Source organism: Saccopteryx bilineata, chromosome 1 (assembly GCF_036850765.1).
Source record: "Saccopteryx bilineata isolate mSacBil1 chromosome 1, mSacBil1_pri_phased_curated, whole genome shotgun sequence".
Classification (NCBI taxonomy): domain Eukaryota; kingdom Metazoa; phylum Chordata; class Mammalia; order Chiroptera; family Emballonuridae; genus Saccopteryx; species Saccopteryx bilineata.
In genome coordinates this window covers 6,668,155-6,686,758 of record NC_089490.1, presented here as the reverse complement: position 1 = coordinate 6,686,758, position 18,604 = coordinate 6,668,155, and the positions used below count along the sequence as shown (strand labels likewise).

General features: G+C 64.2%; 1 protein-coding gene across 4 annotated transcripts; it reads right to left on the bottom strand.

The window, feature by feature from the left end:
* Positions 1–322: 322 nt before the first annotated feature.
* DDR1 (discoidin domain receptor tyrosine kinase 1) lies at positions 323–17,986 on the bottom strand. Of its 4 annotated transcripts, none has more exons than XM_066254216.1 (18): positions 17,824–17,986; positions 12,047–12,179; positions 11,853–11,955; positions 11,420–11,648; positions 10,045–10,192; positions 9,714–9,822; positions 9,079–9,265; positions 8,329–8,575; positions 7,704–7,799; positions 7,426–7,577; positions 6,056–6,221; positions 5,163–5,273; positions 3,838–4,082; positions 3,131–3,258; positions 2,721–2,939; positions 1,922–2,156; positions 1,385–1,534; positions 323–1,244 (listed from the first exon to the last, which is right to left on the bottom strand). In XM_066254216.1, exons 2-18 carry the CDS (start codon positions 12,135–12,137, stop codon positions 1,104–1,106), a joined length of 2,757 nt encoding a protein of 918 aa, XP_066110313.1. In that variant the 5' UTR covers positions 12,138–12,179; positions 17,824–17,986; the 3' UTR covers positions 323–1,103. The 4 variants fall into 4 exon arrangements, with proteins under 4 accessions (XP_066110313.1, XP_066110213.1, XP_066110303.1 ...); XM_066254116.1 differs by lacking the exon at positions 17,824–17,986 and adding an exon at positions 16,150–16,328; XM_066254206.1 differs by lacking the exon at positions 17,824–17,986 and adding an exon at positions 14,676–14,893.
* Positions 17,987–18,604: the final 618 nt, after the last annotated feature.

Here is an 18,604-nt window from a genome sequence, read left to right as displayed (position 1 = left end):
ACATACACATACAACTTTAAATGGATTTTAAAACATAATTCTGGGGAGGAATCAGTAGACCTCTCCCAACTGCCAGAAGGGTCCATGGGTCAAACAAGGTGAAGACCCCAGGCCTCCTGACGAGGCTCATAAATTCACAGGGGACCCAAGTCCCACCAGCAGGGCCTGGCTCATGGAGACACAGAACACTGTGCTGGACAGAGTCCGTGGTAGGAAGCGAAATGGTAGGAGAAGGAGAAAGAGAAGGAAGAGAGAAAACAGGATGGCAGGAGGGTGGGGCAGGAGGCACATTTTACCAAACCCCAAGAGACCTACTCCCCGCTGTGGAAAACTCAACCTTTATTGTTACCTGCCTACAGCAGGGGATTAAAACTGCACTGAGCTAGATCCATATATTAGTGTAAAAATCTGTGTCTCTCCCTCCGAAAATGTACAAACCCCAAGTGATTATAGAAAAACCGATGTGGCAGCTACAACAGAGATGCCCAACCCCAGGCGTTGTTCCCTCCTTCCCCCTAACCCAACATTTATTCCACAGAAACATACAGGCAAGAGAGGTCCTGGCCCCAACGGGCGGGAGGGGGCCGGGGGCTGGGACTGGGGGTCCGGACGGGGTCCCCGCCAGGTCCAGTGTTTCAGAGGGGGTGGGCGGGGGGAAGAGGCCAAAACTGAGGACAGTTCCAGGAGCAGGGCCATCCCTGTGTTTGGCCTCCTCACTCCCCAAACTCTCAGCCAGTGGGGTCCAGTGTGTGACGGACAGAGAGAGGCTGGGGTGAGGGGGTGCACAGCCTTCCCTCCAGGAACCAGTGTTGTCCAGGGGGCCCAGGTGCTCCGGGGGCCGTGTCCAGTGTCAGCCCTGTATCTGCCCCATGCTCCCCCAAGGGAGGGCGAGAAGAGGTCCGAGAGGATCCCATCCACAGGGCCAGCTGGGTGGGCAGTGGGGGCATCTGGGAGAGGGGCAGGGAGGGGTCGGCTCCCTGGCAGGCCCAGCCCACCTGCGGTCACACTGCCTCTCTCAGAGGGGAGAGGCCGGGGGAGTGTGGGGCTGCCGTCAGCTCCTCCGGTTTTGGGGGGCCAGTGGCCTCCCAGGAGGACGTCAGGATTCACACCGTGTTGAGTGCGTCTTCCGCCAGGAACCGGTGCAGCTGGGCAAAGGGCGGTCGCTGCTCGGGCTCCCGGCTCCAGCACCGAAGCATCAGCTCATACAGGCCCAGCGGGCAGGCCGGAGGCCGGGACAGGTATACCTGCATCGTGGCAGCCGGCCACGCGGACAGGAGGCAGGGAACAGTGGTCTTCAGTTCCCACAACGACAGCCTCTGCCCCCCACCGCCAGCACCCCGCCCCCTCCTCCCTGCGTCCAGCCTCCATGTCCATCGGTTCTGACCTGCCGGCCCTGGTCCCGGAAGAACTCCCCAGCGTTCTCGATGACTTGCTCATCTGTCAGCTGCCCAAAGGGCTGGGCCCGACAGAGCATCAGCACCTCCCACAGGGTCACCCCGAAGGCCCACACATCACTGGCCGTTGTGAACTTCCCCTGGTGTGCGGGTGAGGCGACAGGGGCAGAAGGACGTCAGTCAGGCCACACTGACCGCCCTCCCTTCCCCAGCGGGGCCACATCCTCTCAGCCCTCAGCACCTCCTGGGCCAATTCCCCCAAATAAGCCTGTGCGCCCCCGGGGCCGCCCACCGGCTCTGCCTTCCTTCTCAGGCCCAGGCCACACCCTTTCAAGCCCCGCCCCCCGTTTTCGGTCCCGACTCCCAACTCACCGGCTTCTATCGCGGGCCCCCTGTGTCTCCGGTTCCCTCTTGCTCCCTGCCACCCTGACTCCGTCCGCCTGACCCCGGCTGGTCCCCTGGACCTGCCCCACCACGCCGCCCCTCCCTGCTCTCCCCTGCCGGCCGCCCGCCCCTCGCGCGCTCACCATCAGGATGCACTCCCAGGCCATCCAGCGGATGGGCAGCACCGCCCGGCCCTGCACGCGGTAATAGTCCCCGGCGTAGAGGTTCCGGCTCATGCCGAAGTCGGCGATTTTGATGGTGAAGTTTTCCCCAACCAGACAGTTTCTGGTGGCCAGGTCCCGGTGCACAAAGTTGAGGGTGGCCAGATAGCGCATGCCCGAGGCGATCTGGGCCGCCACGTGCAACAGCATCGGGTAGCTGAGTAGGGGAGCCAGAGACAAGGGGTCACGGAGGCAGCCCCGGCCGGCCCCACCACACAGATCCCCCCGGGACAGGAAGCACAGCGAAGCTACACCAACTCTGGGGCCCAGACGGACGACGTGCCAGGTGAGGCCTGTGGGTAGGCAGGTGCCCACTCTATCTTTCCCTGGCTCATCTGCCCTTAGAGAGAGCTACTGCTTTCACTACGGTCTCCAATCTGGACTTGGGCAGAGAATGTGAGTACAGTGAGGTTCCTAACAGGGTCCAAGTCCCTTCAGCCTCTCACTGCCCCCCACGCCTATGCCTGTGCCCAGTCCCTGCGCCTCCTCCCTGCCCCCAATGCCGCTGTGCCAGCCTCCCTGCCCCCACTGCCCCCACTGCGGCCGTGCCAGCCTCCCTGCCCCCACTGCCCCCACTGCGGCCGTGCCAGCCTCCCTGCCCCCACTGAGGCGGTGCCCCGCCCCTGCCCGCATGCCCTGCCTGCCTCCCCACCCTGGTCGTCGCCCCCCCCATGCCCCAGGCTGGAGCTCTCAGGAAAGGGCCGGCCTGGGGGACACTGACCTGATGGTGGGTCCCCGGGCGGCCTCCCCGTCCCCGGGGGTCCCCTCCGCTGCCTTGTCCTCCAGCTGGTGGGCGCTGAGGAACTGGTTGAGGTCGCCGTTCTCCATGTAGTCGGTGATCATGCAGAGAGGGTCGTCCTGCACGCACACACCCAGCAGCCGGATGATGTTCGGGTCCTTCAGCCTCGACATGATCTTCACCTCCTTCAGGAAGTCGTTCCTGGAGAGGCCGGGAGGAGGTAGCCGGGACGCCGAGGGGTGCACCAGCACCCCACCCCAGCGCGAGCCCGACTCCCTGCTCGCGTGGGGGCCTTCCCCAGACACCTCTCTCGTCTCCACTGTACTTCTCTCTGAGCCACTTCTCGCTGTCTGTGACCCCCTCCCTTCCCAGGTGGCCATCCTGGTCCTCACCTGGCATTCTTGGTAGCATCCGGCCGTAGGATCTTGACGGCTACCAGCAAGGGGTGTCCCTTGCGCAGGTTAAGGGGGAAGTCGAGACTGGCCAGATCTTGGGGGTTCTCTATCTCACACAGGTGCACCTGGAGCAACAAGGTCATTTGTTAGATGGTCGAAAGGCTCACCAAGGCCACAGGGTCAGTTATCATGACCCAGTCCCAGACGGCAGGTCCCCACTCGAGGGGGGACGTGTGGGGGTGGCACCAGAGCTCCGGACAGTAAGGCATTATTATTATTATTTTTTTTGTATTTTTCTGAAGCTGGAAACAGGGAGAGACAGTCAGACAGACTCCCGCATGCACCCGACCGGGATCCACCCGGCACGCCCACCAGGGGCGACGCTCTGCCCACCAGGGGGCGATGCTCTGCCCCTCTGGGGCGTCGCTCTGCCGTGACCAGAGCCACTCTAGCGCCTGGGGCAGAGGCCACAGAGCCATCCCCAGCGCCCGGGCCATCTTTGCTCCAATGGAGCCTTGGCTGCGGGAGGGGAAGAGAGAGACAGAGAGGAAGGGGGGGTGGAGAAGCAAATGGGCACTTCTCCTATGTGCCCTGGCCGGGAATCGAACCCGGGTCCCCCGCATGCCAGGCCGATGCTCTACCGCTGAGCCAACTGGCCAGGGCCCAGTCAGGCATTATTGATGGCCGGCAGGGATCCTCCTTACCTCCCCAAACTGGCCCTCACCAAGCTTCTCCTTGAAGCGGAGCCGTGACCGAGGGAAATCCACTCTGGGGGGCCCGTCCCCCGCTGCCCCCGGGGGCAGCGCGGGCACAGCATAGGTGTTGCCCCCGGTGACGCCCTGCAGAGTGACAATGTCAGCCTCGGCATAGTGGGGGACGCTGCTCTGGGGAGGTGGGGGGAGGAGCGGGGCGCCCGGCTTCTCGGGCTCCATGTAGTCCCCACTGCAGGCTGGAGAGGGGGGGAAAAAGACAGACAGGACGAAGCATCAGGAGCAGCCCCCCAGAGCCCCGCCTTCCCGCGCCCCGGCCTCCCACGGGTGCCCGGTCTCCCAGCGGGCCGAGAGGCCGGGTTTGCCCTCCACCAACTTCCCCAGACCAGAGAAGACACTGGCACAGGGCGAGCGCGAGCCATGCCAGGGTTTTCAGGGAGCTGGAGATGGTCGCAAAGTCTTATTCTCTCGGGGACCCCAGCATAGCCCAAGAGACCATGGAGTTAAGTCTCATCCGGAAGAGAAATTCCTCTGCCCGCCGTCAGAAGGAAGACTCTGTCAGCCGTATATATATGGGCACCCTCCACTTGCCAAGCCTCAGCGGCCCTCACCGCCAGCCCCCGCCCTCCCACTCGGCTGTCTCCCCCTCCCGCCCCACCCCTGGCCTGGTCACCCACACCCTCCCTGACCCGACACACCAAGCTCAGAGACAAGCAGAGACAGGGCCACACAGAGAGGGGAGAAGGGGACAGTTCCTGCGGCCCGCACAACAGGGGTCTACAGACAGAGAGGACAGGAGGCGGGCTGCTCTCCTAGCCCTGCAGAGGGGGCGACAACGAGAGGGCCACACCGGGGAGGAGGAGCAGACAGAAGGGCGGGGCGGGGGCCTTCACCTCTGGGACTGCGGAGAGAGGACACATGGGGGGGGAGGGCAAGCACCCCGGGTGAGAGGCCCTCCTCCTCCTCCTTGCAGCTCTAGAGAGAGGGGAGAATGAAGGAGGGGTTACAGGAGAGCACGGGCCACCACCACAAGCTCCTCGCGGGCTCTGGAGAGCTGAAGAGGTGGGGTGGGGGAGGAGGAGGGGACAGAGCTGAGGGCCGGTGGGCTTCCTACTCCTCGGCTCGGCTCGAGGGGAGGCCTTCAAAAACGGAGCAAGCAGCAGCAGAGGGGGGCTAAGGGCCCGAGAGAGTCCTCCGTGGGAACTCGGGAGAGCAGAAGAGGCCACAGGAGGAGAGGAGGCAGTGCGAGGTGTCAGGACTTTTCTCTGCCCCAGTAGAGGGGCGGGGTGCCTGGTGGAGCCCAGGGCAGAGGGGCTTACCCTGGGTGTTGGTGGGTTTGGCCCAGGCGGGTGTGGGGGGGCCCGGGCCTCGAGGGGGACGGGCGTAAGTGGCCAGAAGGAGGCGGTAGGCTGGATTGGAGAGCAGCAACGCTGTCGGGAGAAGGAGGGGGAGACACGGGGAAGGGATGAGACTCAAGGCTAGACAGACAGGGAGATCCGGAGCAGGCCAAGAACGGGGCCAGCTGGAACGAGTGTACGGAGACAGGACAAAACAGGACGTGGAGAGTGCTGGACAGCTGGGTGGACGGTGAGTGGATGAGCAGATGGGTGGACGAATGAATGGGTGGATGGATGGTGGATAGACAAATGGATATGTGGCTGAGTGGATAGATGAATAAATAATGGATGATGGATGGATAGATAATGGATAGATGGTTAGATGAATGGATAGAGGGAAGATAGATGAATAGATATGTGGCTGAATAGATGGATGAATAAATGATGGATGGATAGATGAATGGATGGGTGATGGATAAATGGTTGAATAGATGATAGATGGATGGGTGGACAAATAAGTGATAGATACATGATGAATGGATGAATGATGTATGAATATAGATGGATGGATGACAAGTGGATAGATGGATGGATGGAAGATACACAGTGAGTCTAGGAGAAAGGAGAGGGGCCAGGAAGACAATGAGAGGCCACAATAGAGAAGAGAGACAGGATGAGACCACTGGGGATTATGGGTAACACATGGGAAATTATCAAGGAAGATTATATGGTAGGGACATGGTGGGTGGTGACCAGGGGCACAGAAATAAGGAAATGAGCTGAAACTAGGAAAAACGAAAAAAGAATGGGAAAGAAACACAGTAAGAAAACAGGCAGAGAGGACGGAGGGGGAACTGGAGCAAGGCAAGTCTTACCAGAGCCGTTGGGGACACTGGAGGCGGAGTGGGGCGGGTTCCCACGAGGCCGGGGCTCCTGGTAAGGGGGTGGCTCTCGGGGGCCTGGGCGGTTGTTGATGAGGATGGTGTCCCCAGGGACAGAGAGATGAACTGTCAGCTCCTCTTCTAAGACCCGGCGCTCAGCCTCACGGGGAAGGAGAAGCGTGACCTGTGCTGCTGGCGAGGGCTGCGCGTCCCAGCTCCTCGCCGAATGCTGTGCCCGCGTCCCCCACTGCCATCCTGCTCACGACAGTACTACAAGCTGTGTCTACTGTAAACTCCACTTCACGGGTACAGAAACGGAAGCGCGGAAGCATTTGAGTCCCAGGATGGGATCCCACCCAAGTCCAACCGTCCATCATTATCAACTTGAGTGCATATCAGCGCCCCGGACCCTCGCTGGAGACGTGGGTTTGGGGTGTGCCAGCCTTCCTCCAGCCACTCCCTCAGCTCCGCCTTTTCCCACCCAGCTTCTGCCCGAAGAAGAGGGGACCCGTGTGGACCGCATTGACTGACGGCGGTTAGGCTGGCCTGCGAGGAGCCCAGCAGTGTCTGGCAGGGGTCGTCAAACTTTTTATAAAAACCGCCCACTTTTGCAGTGCTGGTCAACCTGGTCCCTACCGTGCAACCAAACAGCGCCGCCATTGGCCCATCATAAAAGCTGGAACGCCCACTAGTGGGCGGTAGGGACCAGGTCTACCAGCACTGCAAAAGTGGGCGGTTTTTATAAAAAGTTTGACGACCCCTGGAAGGGCCGGTGGACAATGCGGCTAGGGTAATCATTCTCCCAGCCCCTCCTTGAGGGGTGGACTCAGGCTACTGCATCCCTGAACCAAAGTCCGCTGGCTCCTCAAGACGCCCTTCGCACAGCCCTGCCCCCGCCCCGCCAGGTTCTGCTAAGTGCAGCCTTCTCTCACCAAACAGCCCAGAACAGAATGGTGACATTCTATGGTGACCAACCCTGGGGACCTCGCTACGCCTTTTGATTTCTATGCACCTCACCCACATTTTTATAAGTGGTCCCTTTACTAATACTAAGTGTAATTATTCTAACTACACTGTGCTTCGGACCTGGGTGGACCCTGACTAATGCAGACACACGCGGTCACGGACCTGCCTCACCCACCAAGGCCTGGCCACGCCCACAACGGGCCCCGGTCACGCCCACCATGCTCCAAACCCGCCCACCGCGACCATAGCCCCTCCCACCACAGGTCCCAGTATCTGCCTACTACAGCCACAGCCCCGCCCACCACGGGCCTTCGTACCACCACAGCCCCCCAGCCCTGCCCACCACAGCCCCCCAGCCCTGCCCACCACGGCCCCAGCCCACCAGCTCACCAGCTCACCTTGCTGAGCAGCCGGCGCCAGTGCAGCCGCCACAGCATGAGGGCGATGATGAGCAGCAGCAGCAGAATGATGGCCACCAGGCACCCAATGAGGATGGCAGTCGGGCTCCCCTCAGCCTTGGCCACAGGCTGCTGGCCCCTGGGCTCCAGCTCTGGCAGAAGCAGGAGGGTCAGCATGGCAGGAGGCTTCCCACCCAAGCTGGGGGGCGGGTCCCCAGGAAGTGCTGCCTGCACAGGACCCACCCCGGAAGGAAGACACCCCCCCCCAGGCTGCTTACCCAAGCCGCTGACGTTGGTGGGAGGCGGGCCAGGTGGCCACCAGGGGGCTGGTGGGAAGGTGCCCCCCAGAGCCAAAGAGGAGTCATTCATAACATCTGGGGAGAAGGAAGAGAAGCAAGGGAGGCAGATAGGGCGGGGAGACACAGGGAAGGGGCCTGCAGAGGATGTGAGGAGCGGGAGCAGGGCTGACACTCAACACCTGTCCCAACCAATCAGAATGGACGGTGGCAACGAGGTTCCGGGGGTCTGGAGGCCCTGGCTGTGGTGGATGTTGACCTTCTCGGGGCTGGACTGTGGGGAGATGCAGGACCTGCCCCCCGGAAGCCCAGGGTAGGAGTGGTGGTATCAGGAGGCTTACAGAAGAGGCTGTCTCCCAACCAGCACAGAGTATTTCTGTATTTTAACAGCTGGCATTGTCCTACTGGCTCAGTCCAGAGTGATGGGCTCACACAGGAGAGACAGAGGCAGGTGGAGGACAAGGGGAAGGTTCCTATTATCTGGGAGACCCCCTGCTTGGGAAGTCTCGCGGGTGGTGAGTAGATAGGGTGCCGAGGGGGGGATATGAGGGTCACGGAGGGCTTGGCAGTCCCGGAGGGTGGGGACTGGGCCGACATCAGGACTTACCAGAGATGAAGGAGATCTCACTGAACAGTAGCCAGGGCCCCGCGAAGAAGAAGCGGCACTGCAGGAAGCGGGCCACGCGTCCGCCCAGGGGCACCGACACAGCCCGGGCTCTGGGGTCCCCCAGGCTGCCCCCCAGGGCGTGGCGCGCCGGCTCCCCCTCCCAGGCGAGGGCGGGGCCTCGCTTGAAGCGGCACTCCACCCCTCCGGGCAGGCGGGCTCCCAGGGTGTGCATGTTGTTGCAGTGGACCTGGTTGGGAGGGAAAAGGGAGGTGGGTAGAGCCAAGGGCAGGAGGGCTGGGGCAGCCGCCTCAGGGACACCCTGCCCGCCCTGGCCGTTGGCTCAGCGGTAGAGCGTCGGCCTGGCGTGCAGGAGTCCCGGGTTCGATTCCCGGCCAGGGCACACAGGAGAAGCACCCATCTGCTTCTCCACCCCTCCCCCTGTCCTTCCTCTCTGTCTCTCTCTTCCCCTCCCGCAGTGGGGGCTCCATTGGAGCAAAAGATGGCCCGGGCACTGGGGATGGCCCCTTGGCCTCTGCCCTAGGCGCTAGAGTGGCTCTGGTCGCGACAGAGCGACGCCCTGGAGGGGCAGAGCGTCGCCCCCTGGTGGGCGTGCCGGGTGGATCCCGGTCGGGCGCATGCGGGAGTCTGTCTGACTGTCTCTCCCCGTTTCCAGCTTCAGAAAAATAAAAAATAAAATAAAATAAAAAAGAACACCCCGCCGGGTCTCAGAACCCTCCCTGAGATGCTCACCTGCATGGCCTGGAAAGCCCTCAGCCGGTCAAACTCAAACTCCATCTCCACGTAGCCGCTGGGGAAGCTGTGGTTGCCCCATCCCACATAGTCATAGCCCGGCCAGACACGCAGCTCCTGGCTCTTCCGAAAGTCGTCCAGCCCCACCACGCCGTCGGCCAGCTGGCCCAGACCTCCATACTGCAGGCTGGAGAGGCGGGCCAGGGAAGAGGGCGGAGGAGGAGAAGGAAGTGTCACCTGGAAGGGCGCTCTGCAGTGGCCTGGCCAGCCTCCCACCCCAGACTCCTGCAGCTCTCTCTCCCTTCCCCCAGGACTAGGACAGGTACTTAGAGCTACGTGCTGCACAAAACACCCTATGATGTGTGTGCGTTTATTGGGACAATTGCCAACAGACACAAGCTCTAGCAAAGGGGTGCCTCCTCCTCATATGCACAGCACGGCATGAGCGAGTGGCTGCCTTGCCGCCCCTCAGCCCTGGCCCCTGGCCCTTGAGGCCCCACCCCGCCCACCCCCATCCTTATCGTCCTCCCTCCCTCCCCGCCCACCTCCCTTGAGGCCCCACCCCGCCCACCCCCATCCTCATCGTCCTCTCCCCCCCCCCCAGGCTGCGGTCTGGCGGGGCCCTGCTGCCTCACCCGCCAGTGGTGTGCGTCATGTGTCCATCATAGGTGGAGTCGTTGAGGTGCACGGCCTCAGATAAGTACATCGTCTGCCCCACAGGGGCCGTGTAAGACAGGAGTCCATCTGGGCCAGGGTGGGAAGGGGTGTGTGAGAGCACAGAGCTTCCGTCCCCCACCCCGTCACAGGCCCACTGGCACGGAGGAGGCAATGCTGGCCAGCTCTCTCCTCACTCAGAGTGACCGCAGAAAAGGGACCCTGGATGTCCCTCTCCCCAAGCCCCCCACCCGCAGTCCCCAGGACAGGAAATGCGTTCTCGGGAGAGGATGAACCCCCTGAACAACTCACCTTTCCAAAGGCAGCCGTACAGCTCCACCCGCAGACAGACGCTCATGACCCGGTCGGCCCGGGGGTAGAAGCGAACCAGGCGGGCGACCATGGGGGGCCCCAGGTCCTTCAGCACCACTCCCCCGGGGTCCTCATTACCTAGGATCACCTGTGGGGCCAGGAAACGGGGGGATGGATAGGCACAGAGGGCAGACCTGAGTTCTCTGTCACCAGCTACTGCCTGGCCCCGTCCACAGTGCCACAGAGACCCAGGAAGGGTGACACCAAGCGCACGGACTGTGGGGCTGCAGCCGAGACCTCTGTCAACCCCAGCGGTCAGCCCCAGTGGTCAGCCCTCCCAGCCCTAGCCTGGCTCCAGGCATCCGTCTCCAAACCACTCAGGCCTCCGAGCCGTGTTCCGCCCTGTCCTCACAGCCCTGCACCCCTGCTCCCTTGCTCCAGCTCCCCCACCCCCTCTGCCGGCTGCACAGGCTCTGGCCCAGCACCTGCATGTGCCAGTGACACCGGGGAAAGAAGTGATGGTGTGAGGGGGGGCTTCCTGGGCACAGAGCACAGCAAGCGAGCATGTCCTGAGGCCCTGGGATGAGCCCTAGCCCGTTCCGGAGCTGCCGGAAAGCCGCGTGGCCCAGGTGGGGCAAGAACAGGAGTGATGGACGTGCAAGAGCCAGGCCGGGGCCGGGAAGGAGCTTTGCTCTTGTTCTGGCAGAGCAGGGCGCCGGCGGGGGCTGGAGCCGGCGGGGGCCGGGAGCCGATGTGCCACCTGACAACGTGCTCTTTCTAAAGCGCGCCCGGGCGGTCGCCTCTCGGGCAAGACGGGACTTGACTGAGGAAGGGCAGGAGCAGGCAGAGCAGTGAGGAGACTGCGTCAGGCCTTTGCCAAGGCTGGCTGGGACACCGTGGGAGCTGGGGGGCCCTGCCTAGGACAGTGGCGATGGGGGTGCTGGGGAGTGGGGGGCAGCGGGAAACAGCCCGGAGGCAGCACAGCCGGCCTCGCTGATGCACTGGAAGCAGGAGGTAGGAAAACATGGAGTCACGAGTATCATCTTAGCTCGTGGCCTGAACCACTGGGCACGTGGGGGTAGATCTCCTGGGCTGGAGGACAGTGGAGGGGGGCGGGGAGAGGACAGGCTCGAGGTGGGCATGGGACTCAACTTCAGCGTGGGAAGCGGGTGGGCAGCTGGGGGGGAGGGGGCCGCCCGCTAGGCATCTAGGTGGACCGGCACCGCAGTTCACGTTTGCGACACTAGGTGGAGCTGCACGGAGAGGCTGGGGCCGGAGGGGGTGTGACCCCGACAGGCGGACAGGTGGCGTTTCAAACGGAGCGGGAGGAGAGAGGAGAGGCACCCTTCCCGGCTGCTGCCCCCGCCAGCCTCACCTCCTGGCCCCAGCGGTCCCTCCAGTCCATCCAGCGGTGACCGTCCCGGGAGTAACGCAGCCGGTAGCTCGGGGAGAACTCCTTGCCCAGGCCCCCGGCATGCCGCCCCTGGGTGCCCACCAGAGCCACCAGGTGCAGCCGCCGCAGATCCACCTGCAGGTACTCCTCCTCCTTGGGGAAGACCGGGCCGGCGGGGCACCAGGCCCCGTCCCCGTCGCTGCTCTCCAGCCTGGGAGGGGGCAGGAGGTCACAGGAAACATCTGGCCCTGGGTCTGCCTCTGGCTCTAGTATTTAAAGTGTCCCCCACCCAGGACTGTGGGGGGATGCACTGGTACTGGCCTTCTCCGAAGCCTCTTGGCTCGTGCAGAGGGGTTGGAAGGGGAGGCAGAGGCCCCAGGAGCTCACTGCCAGGCAGCCCTGCTGTGCCAGGTACCTGCTGTGGCGAGCAGCCGTGGAGTCTGACCAGGAGCTGGAGGCAGAAATGTCCCCGTCCGGGATGGTCCGGTCCTGCATGCCCAGGGCATAGCGGCACTTGGCTGAGTGAATACAGGCAGACGGAGGGGTCAGGGCCCCCGGATCTGTCTGCCAAGACCCACCCCTCAGAGACTCAGCAGCCAGTCTCCTCACCAGGGTCGAAATGTCCCTTCATGTCAGCGTCTCCAGTGGCCACCAAGAGCAGCAGCAGCAGCAGCAGAGATGAGAGGGCCCCTGGCCCCATAGCTCCTGCTCCCTCGGGCCTAGGGGGGTGGGGGCAACATCTCTGCGGGGGACAAAATGGGTGGGGGGGGGTGGGGTGAGTTCAAGAGCAATCCGGGAGACCGGGTCACAACCAGCAGCAGCAGAGAGACAGAAGGGGCTGCTCTGGGGACAACCTCGTAAGATGACAACGGGAGTTGACGACAGCATGAGCTGTACTTTTAGAATGTTTCCCACGTGCCAGACAGTGGGCTCCACTCTGGTTCCCCACACACACCTAGGACCCCAGAATTCTCAGACAAGTGGGGGGCCCAGCACCTTCCAACCTCATGGTCCTCTGTAGGCTTGCTAGGCCCAGTGTAGCCCCTGGACCAGCTACCCCAGCAACCCCGGGGAGCTTGGGAAAATGCAGGCTCTCAGGCACCACCCTCGCCCTAGATTTTAACACACACACCCCTCCCAGTGATCTGTGCCCACAAAACTTTGAGAGCCCTCTTCTTCACCGGGGCCCGGGGGGAATCGTCCCAACGGAAACCATCCGACAGGTACCTCCTCCTGAACCGGGTACCACCTTCTGCAGCCCCGCACAGGAAACGCTGTCCTGACCTTCCCTCTCCCAGGTCCGCACAGAGCTGCCCAGGCCCTGGAGTCCCGAGAGGCCCCCTGGGACCACCCCGCACCCCCCAGCTCTCCCGGACCTGTCTTCCCTCCTGAGACCGGACCCCCTGGGCCCCCAGTTCCACTTTCTGAAGCAGGCGTGACCCAGGTCTGAGGAAAAGGCTGAGCTGCTTTGGAAGTGAGGGCAGGGGGCTAGGTGACCCCAGGAGGAAGGAGGAGAAGGGGGCTCTCCCCCATCCCTTTGTGCTGCCCCAGCTGCTCCCACTGTGATGCTCCAGGCAGGAATGTAAGAGGCAGCTGAGAGCCCACAGCTCCGCAGCAGCAGCAGCAGCAGCTGAGGGGCTGAGTCGCAGCGGGCACCCGGGTATCTGAGCAGAGCTAGCCCCAGAGGCACCCGTGCCTAGTCCCGTGGCGGTCCGGGAGCCACACGCAGGGCCTGGGATTCCTGGGTGTCGCTCTCCACCCCCACCGCTGCTGGGAACAGCGGGCCCCTTGTTCCCCTGAGCAACCCTCATGCCTATCCCAGATGAGTCATGGAGCCAGACGGGAGCAGAGGAGCCCGGGCAGAGATACAAAGACAGGCAGAGAATAGGGAGGGGGCGGGTCAGGGGAGGCAGGGCGAGAGAATCACAAAGCGGGAGGTAAACAGAGCAGGCTCGGAAGCACAGCGCTCACAGCCCACAGCTGCCTGGGGCAATCCCTCTCGGACACCCCCACCCCCATCCTCTCCTCTGGGTGGGACACTCGCCCACAAGACCTACCCCAACCCCACCCACCCTGCCCCATTACAAGCAATTACAAACCTGGGACCCACACCCAGGCCTGGGCCCCGGGCAGGTTGGTCACCCTCCTCTCCCCACCCCTAACCTCCACCCCAGACAACACCCACGCAGCTCTGTACACACAGACACACCGGCCCACAGAGCATGCTGTAAACAGAGGCTAAATCAGCCCACATTCATTCACACACACACACACACACACACACCTGTGACTCACAGACAACCCGTCACAAACTCAGTGACTGGCACTCACACGTGACATCCATGTAAACTTATCACACACATATAGACTCCCAGCCAGGGCAAACATAGATGCTCACACATCAACTCCATCCACGCCTCAGCCTTCCTTGAAACCCAAGCCCACCCCTTCGAGAAGAGCCACCACCTTCAGACATGTGCGAACATGAGATAACAAGACGCCATGGATACATAGGAGACACACACACACCACACACACACACACACACACACACTCTCACACTCAGGCCCCAGGGGGCAGGATGCACACAAGGACCAAGCCAGCTAGAAGTCAAGGGGCTGAGGGACCTGAAAGCCGGCAGGGGCAGTAGGGAAGGGCCGTCTGGCTGTGCCACTCAGGTCTGCACCCACCAACGTGCCCTGGGCAACAGCGCCGGACTGGCTGGGGGTGGAGGTACCGGAAAGGAATGTGCTGCCAGCAGCAGGCGACCAGTGGGGTGAAGGCTGGGGGAAGGGACACTGAGGATGGCGCTCACTCTCTCACCAGAACCACCTGACCCTACAGCGTGGACAAGCGGCAGCCACAGGCAGGTGAGGGTGCCATTCTCTCTGCTGGACTGTGGCCAGGCTGCCCAACCGGGAGCCGGCTGGGTGGAGGCCGCAGGGACTCGTCAGGTGGGAGAACGGGCCCACTTCTCAGGGGCCGAGATGACTCGGCGGGGCCACCTACGAGCACCTGTCTCCCCTACTGAGTAAGGGGGGGTGGTCCTTGCTCAGTGCTGGAGCACACCTTCCCAAGGTCGGGGTGCCCGCACGTGCAGACTGGCCAGAGCACCCGGGGGGCGGGCGGGGCCGGACCGCGAGGGGCTGGACCAGCAGGTGCAGCCCCGCACGCCCGGCCTCCCCCCGGCGCGGGCACCCATCCCCCGCCGCCCCGCAGGGTCCTCCGCTCGCCCTACCTCTCAACGCTCTTCCCGCGGACCGGGCGTCCGGCCCGCAGCCGGGCCTCGGTGGCGGCGGCCGGGCGAGGGAAGGGGAGGCGGCGGGAGCTGGGAGCTGGGAGCTGGGAGCTGGGAGCCGGAGCGGCGGCGCCGGCGGGGCTGGGGTGGCGGCGGCGGAGCCCGGAGCAGCTGTCGGGGGCCTGTTCCGGGGAGAGGAGCCAGGACTGCGCGGCTCGGCCGGCCCCGCCCCCTGCGCCGGCCCCGCCCCCGGCTCCCGCTGGCCCCGCCCCCGGCTCCCGCTGGCCCCGCCCCCGGCCCGCGCGCCCTCCCCACCAGGCCTCCCGCTCGCCCCTGCGGTCCCCGCCGTCCCCGCCCACCTCGGCCGGCGTCCCCACCGTCCTCTTCCCACCCCGGGTTCCCCGCCGGAGGGGACCGCCGAGCAGAGGCCCGGCGATGGCTGTCGCCCCGCGCAGGGCCTCCCACACACCCAGGCCCCTCCTTGCTCCCCCTTTTCTGGGCTCAGTTCCCGGAGAGGGAGGTGACGGGGAGCAGCCCCAGGGCAGGGCGAAGGCGCAGGTCCCCACAGGCCCAGGCCCCAGCCCAGCAACAGCAGTGTGGATGGAGGAAAAAAGCAGGGCTCACCTGTCCAACCACCGCCCCCAGACCCACTCTTCACCCCGCCCTCTGGGCCTCCCGTGCTCTGCGCCCCAACCTCCGCTGCTGCCCAGTCTCCACCGGCCCTTCCAGTTCTGCCCCCCGACTGGGGTCCAGACTCCTGGCCCTGGAGGCCGCCTCAAGTCAGGCCTCGCTCTGGCCCAGCCAGCTCTGGCCCGGCTGGAGTTGAGGGTGTCTGACCACGGGCAAGGACAGGCCTGCACAGGGGTGTGCCGGGAAGAGGACTAAGAGGAGGCAGAGAGAAAATCAGACACAAGGAGCCTGGGTAAACAAATCCAGTGAGAGCCAGCGGGGGGTGAGGTGGGCCGGGGAGGTGCTCTGCCCCACGCAGACCACCAGGGCCACCTGTCCACCTCCACTCAGGGCTACGGGCACAGCAAGGTCTCTGCACTGCAGAGCCCCCCCCCCCCCCGTGTGCCTCACAGCTGACATAAACTCACTCTGCGTGCACCCCACACACCTCTCCAGGAAGAAACACGGAGTCCCAACCAGACAAGTACACACAACAGCGCTACCAGGAAATGGCCGGCCCTTGAGGGAGCCGAGGCACAGATGGGCACAGGCTCCAAACCACGGCGGCCACACAAACCCAAGGGCGCTGCACCTGCTAAGGGTGTTAGTAACAGACAGCCAGGGTGCTTGGAGAACTGCCTCTCCCCATCGTCCTCTCCGACCAAACCCCAGCGGGCCCCCCGAGCACCCCCAGGGCACCTACCCCTCCGGAGGACACCTTAGCTGGGGGATCTGGGCCGGGAGAGGCTGGCCCTGGGGGGTGGAGTCAAGCCGGGATGGGGCCAGGGTGTCCCAAGCACCTCACCTGGGCGGCTCTCCGCCTCTCCTTCCAGGGCAGTGCTGGGGAAGACCAGCCCGGGGCCAGGCTGAGTGGCACCCCAGCCTCCAGAGAGGAGCAGCAGCAGCCCCTCACGCCCTGGTGGGACATTCCACAGCCCAAGCCCACGAATACCCAGTCCAGACGGCGTGGTGGTGCCACACAGACGGGTCCATTGCAGAGGGTCGGATTAACCATAAGATCCTGAACCCTTTGGCCCCTGTCTCCCTCAGGAGAAATTCCTGATCGGTGATGCCCACCTCGCCCCGGCCCAGGGCTGGGGGCGTGGCAGGGACGCAGGGCTGGGGCCCAGAGGAGTCAAGTGACAACAGAAAGGGGGCTGGAGCCAGCTGGAATGCGAGGCTCGGAGCCGAGATTCCCAGGGGCCGGCGAGGGAAATCCCAGCCATCCGGGGCCCCAGAGCAGCGCCCAGACTGTGTCCACCCACCTACCGGGGGCCCACCCCAAGCCTCCTGCATCACTCTCAGCTCCCGAGGGCCTTTGTCCTCCTGAGCCCCTAAAGGTCTCTTCCCCTCCCCCTTCATGTTGTCCCCTTCAAGCCAACAGCCTCCTGCCGCCTAGGAGAGAGAAGAGGGCAAACAGCTGGGGAAAAAAAAAAAAATGAGGAGAGGCACACAGGAGAGAGAAGCTTCGGGTCTGGGGTCTGCGGACCGCCCGGCCACAGTGGAGAGGGAGGCCGGCAGGACCAGGGGGCCGCGGGGCAATGGACCAGCTGGGCCCCCACGCAAGCTGCAGTCCCCTTGCTGGGGGGCTCAGCTGCCTCTGGGGCAAACAACCGGGGTCGGCAGATGGGGGGGCCCAGGGGAGGGTAGACGAGGCCCTGGGCAGGAGTCAGGCCTTGACACCCCTGGGCACAAATGGGAAACTGAGCCCCAAGAGTGAAAGGAGGAGGAGGACCTAGAGCATGAGGAGGGAGAAGAGAGCTGTGGCCAAGCTCAGCCGTGAGTGGGTAGCCTGGGGCAGGGGGAAAGAGGGACCGCGGTGCTGCAGCTTGGAGAGGCAGGAGACTCCGCGGCCAAGGATGGGGGGGGGGGGGCGGGGGCCCGAGAGAGTAGAGGATGGAGGGAGAGGGCGCACCCCACGCAGCCAGAGGGGGGAGGGCTGAGGTCTGGGGAGAGGTGCTGGACGGAGCGAGGGAGCTACGTGGAGGCGGGGGGGGGGAGCGAGTGGGGACCCACGGAGAGGGAGGAGGGCAGGACTGTGAGGCTCCCAGAGCGGCAAGCAAGCGGGCAGACCAAGGGGACAAGAAGCGAGGACAAAGGCCGGCAGAAAGGGCTGCAGCAACACGGAGCGGTGGGGAAGACGAGGCAGACTGAGGCACAGGGACACGGGCAGGTGAGAAGAGTCAGGGGCTAAGAAAGGACCGGCCACTGTGGGACAGGCAGGTGGGGCGGAAGCTGGAATCCAACCTGTCTGCGGGCGTCAGGACGCCGAGGCCACAGACCTCTCCTTCGGGGCATCCCAGCCCCGCAGCCCACAGTCAGAAACTCCATCACCCATCCTGCCCTCCTCCCGGCCAGGCCGAGCTCCCCCCGCCCTCCCACCACGCCTCCGGCCTGGACCACTGGCCCCTCCCTCGAAGGGAGTCCCCAGCTGAGTCCCCTGTCCTGACCTCCCAGTTCAGCCGGGGCTTCCTCTCACCTCCAGCTCATTCCTGGGTCCCAGGCCCCCCAGTCTCAGGCCGTCGGGGTCTAGGTCTGAAGCTGACAAGGCTACTCGGCTTTGTCCGCCCTGCGGGCTGGTCGGGGAGCAGCTGCCCCGGCCAGCTGCCTCGGCTTCAACGTGACCATGGCAACCCAGCCGGCTCCCCTCGCGAGCCTCCCGGCCCCCGCAGAGAGGGAGGGAACAGCCCGGCCCGGGAGAAAGGGAGGGGAGGCCAGGACTGAGAGCCGAGCCAAAGGCAGCCTGCAGACAAAGAGCCCCCAGACAAAGGCGACGCGGGGAGGCCGCTCGGGAGAACGCGGAGCGGGCCCGCTGTGCAGCCGCGTCTGGCCCTGCGGCGGGGGAGGGTCCCGGCCCGAGGGACGGACGGCCGGCCAGGGGGGCGGGAGAAGACCGGTTATAACTGACTGGCCTTGGCCTGAGTCCCTCACGGTTCCTAGATTCCTCCTGGCGGGTTTTGCACGCTGGGGAGAAACAGTTTCTTACTTAACTGCCCCCGTTGTACCGGGGGCCATAGGCAGTCCCTGCGGCCAGAAGTCACTCTTAGTTTTCAAGAACAAATTTTAAACACAGTCTGACTTGTCGCCTCCAAAGTACCAATATCCTTGTCAGACAATGTGCTCCAATTCTTGGTTTGGACACTCGAACCAGCCGAGCATCCAGCCCGGGCGCCAAAGCAGAAGGTGACTGATTGGGTTTGGAGGGCAGGGGAGGACGGAGGGAGCACTGATGCCCCTCACAGCAGCAGCCCAGGACACCG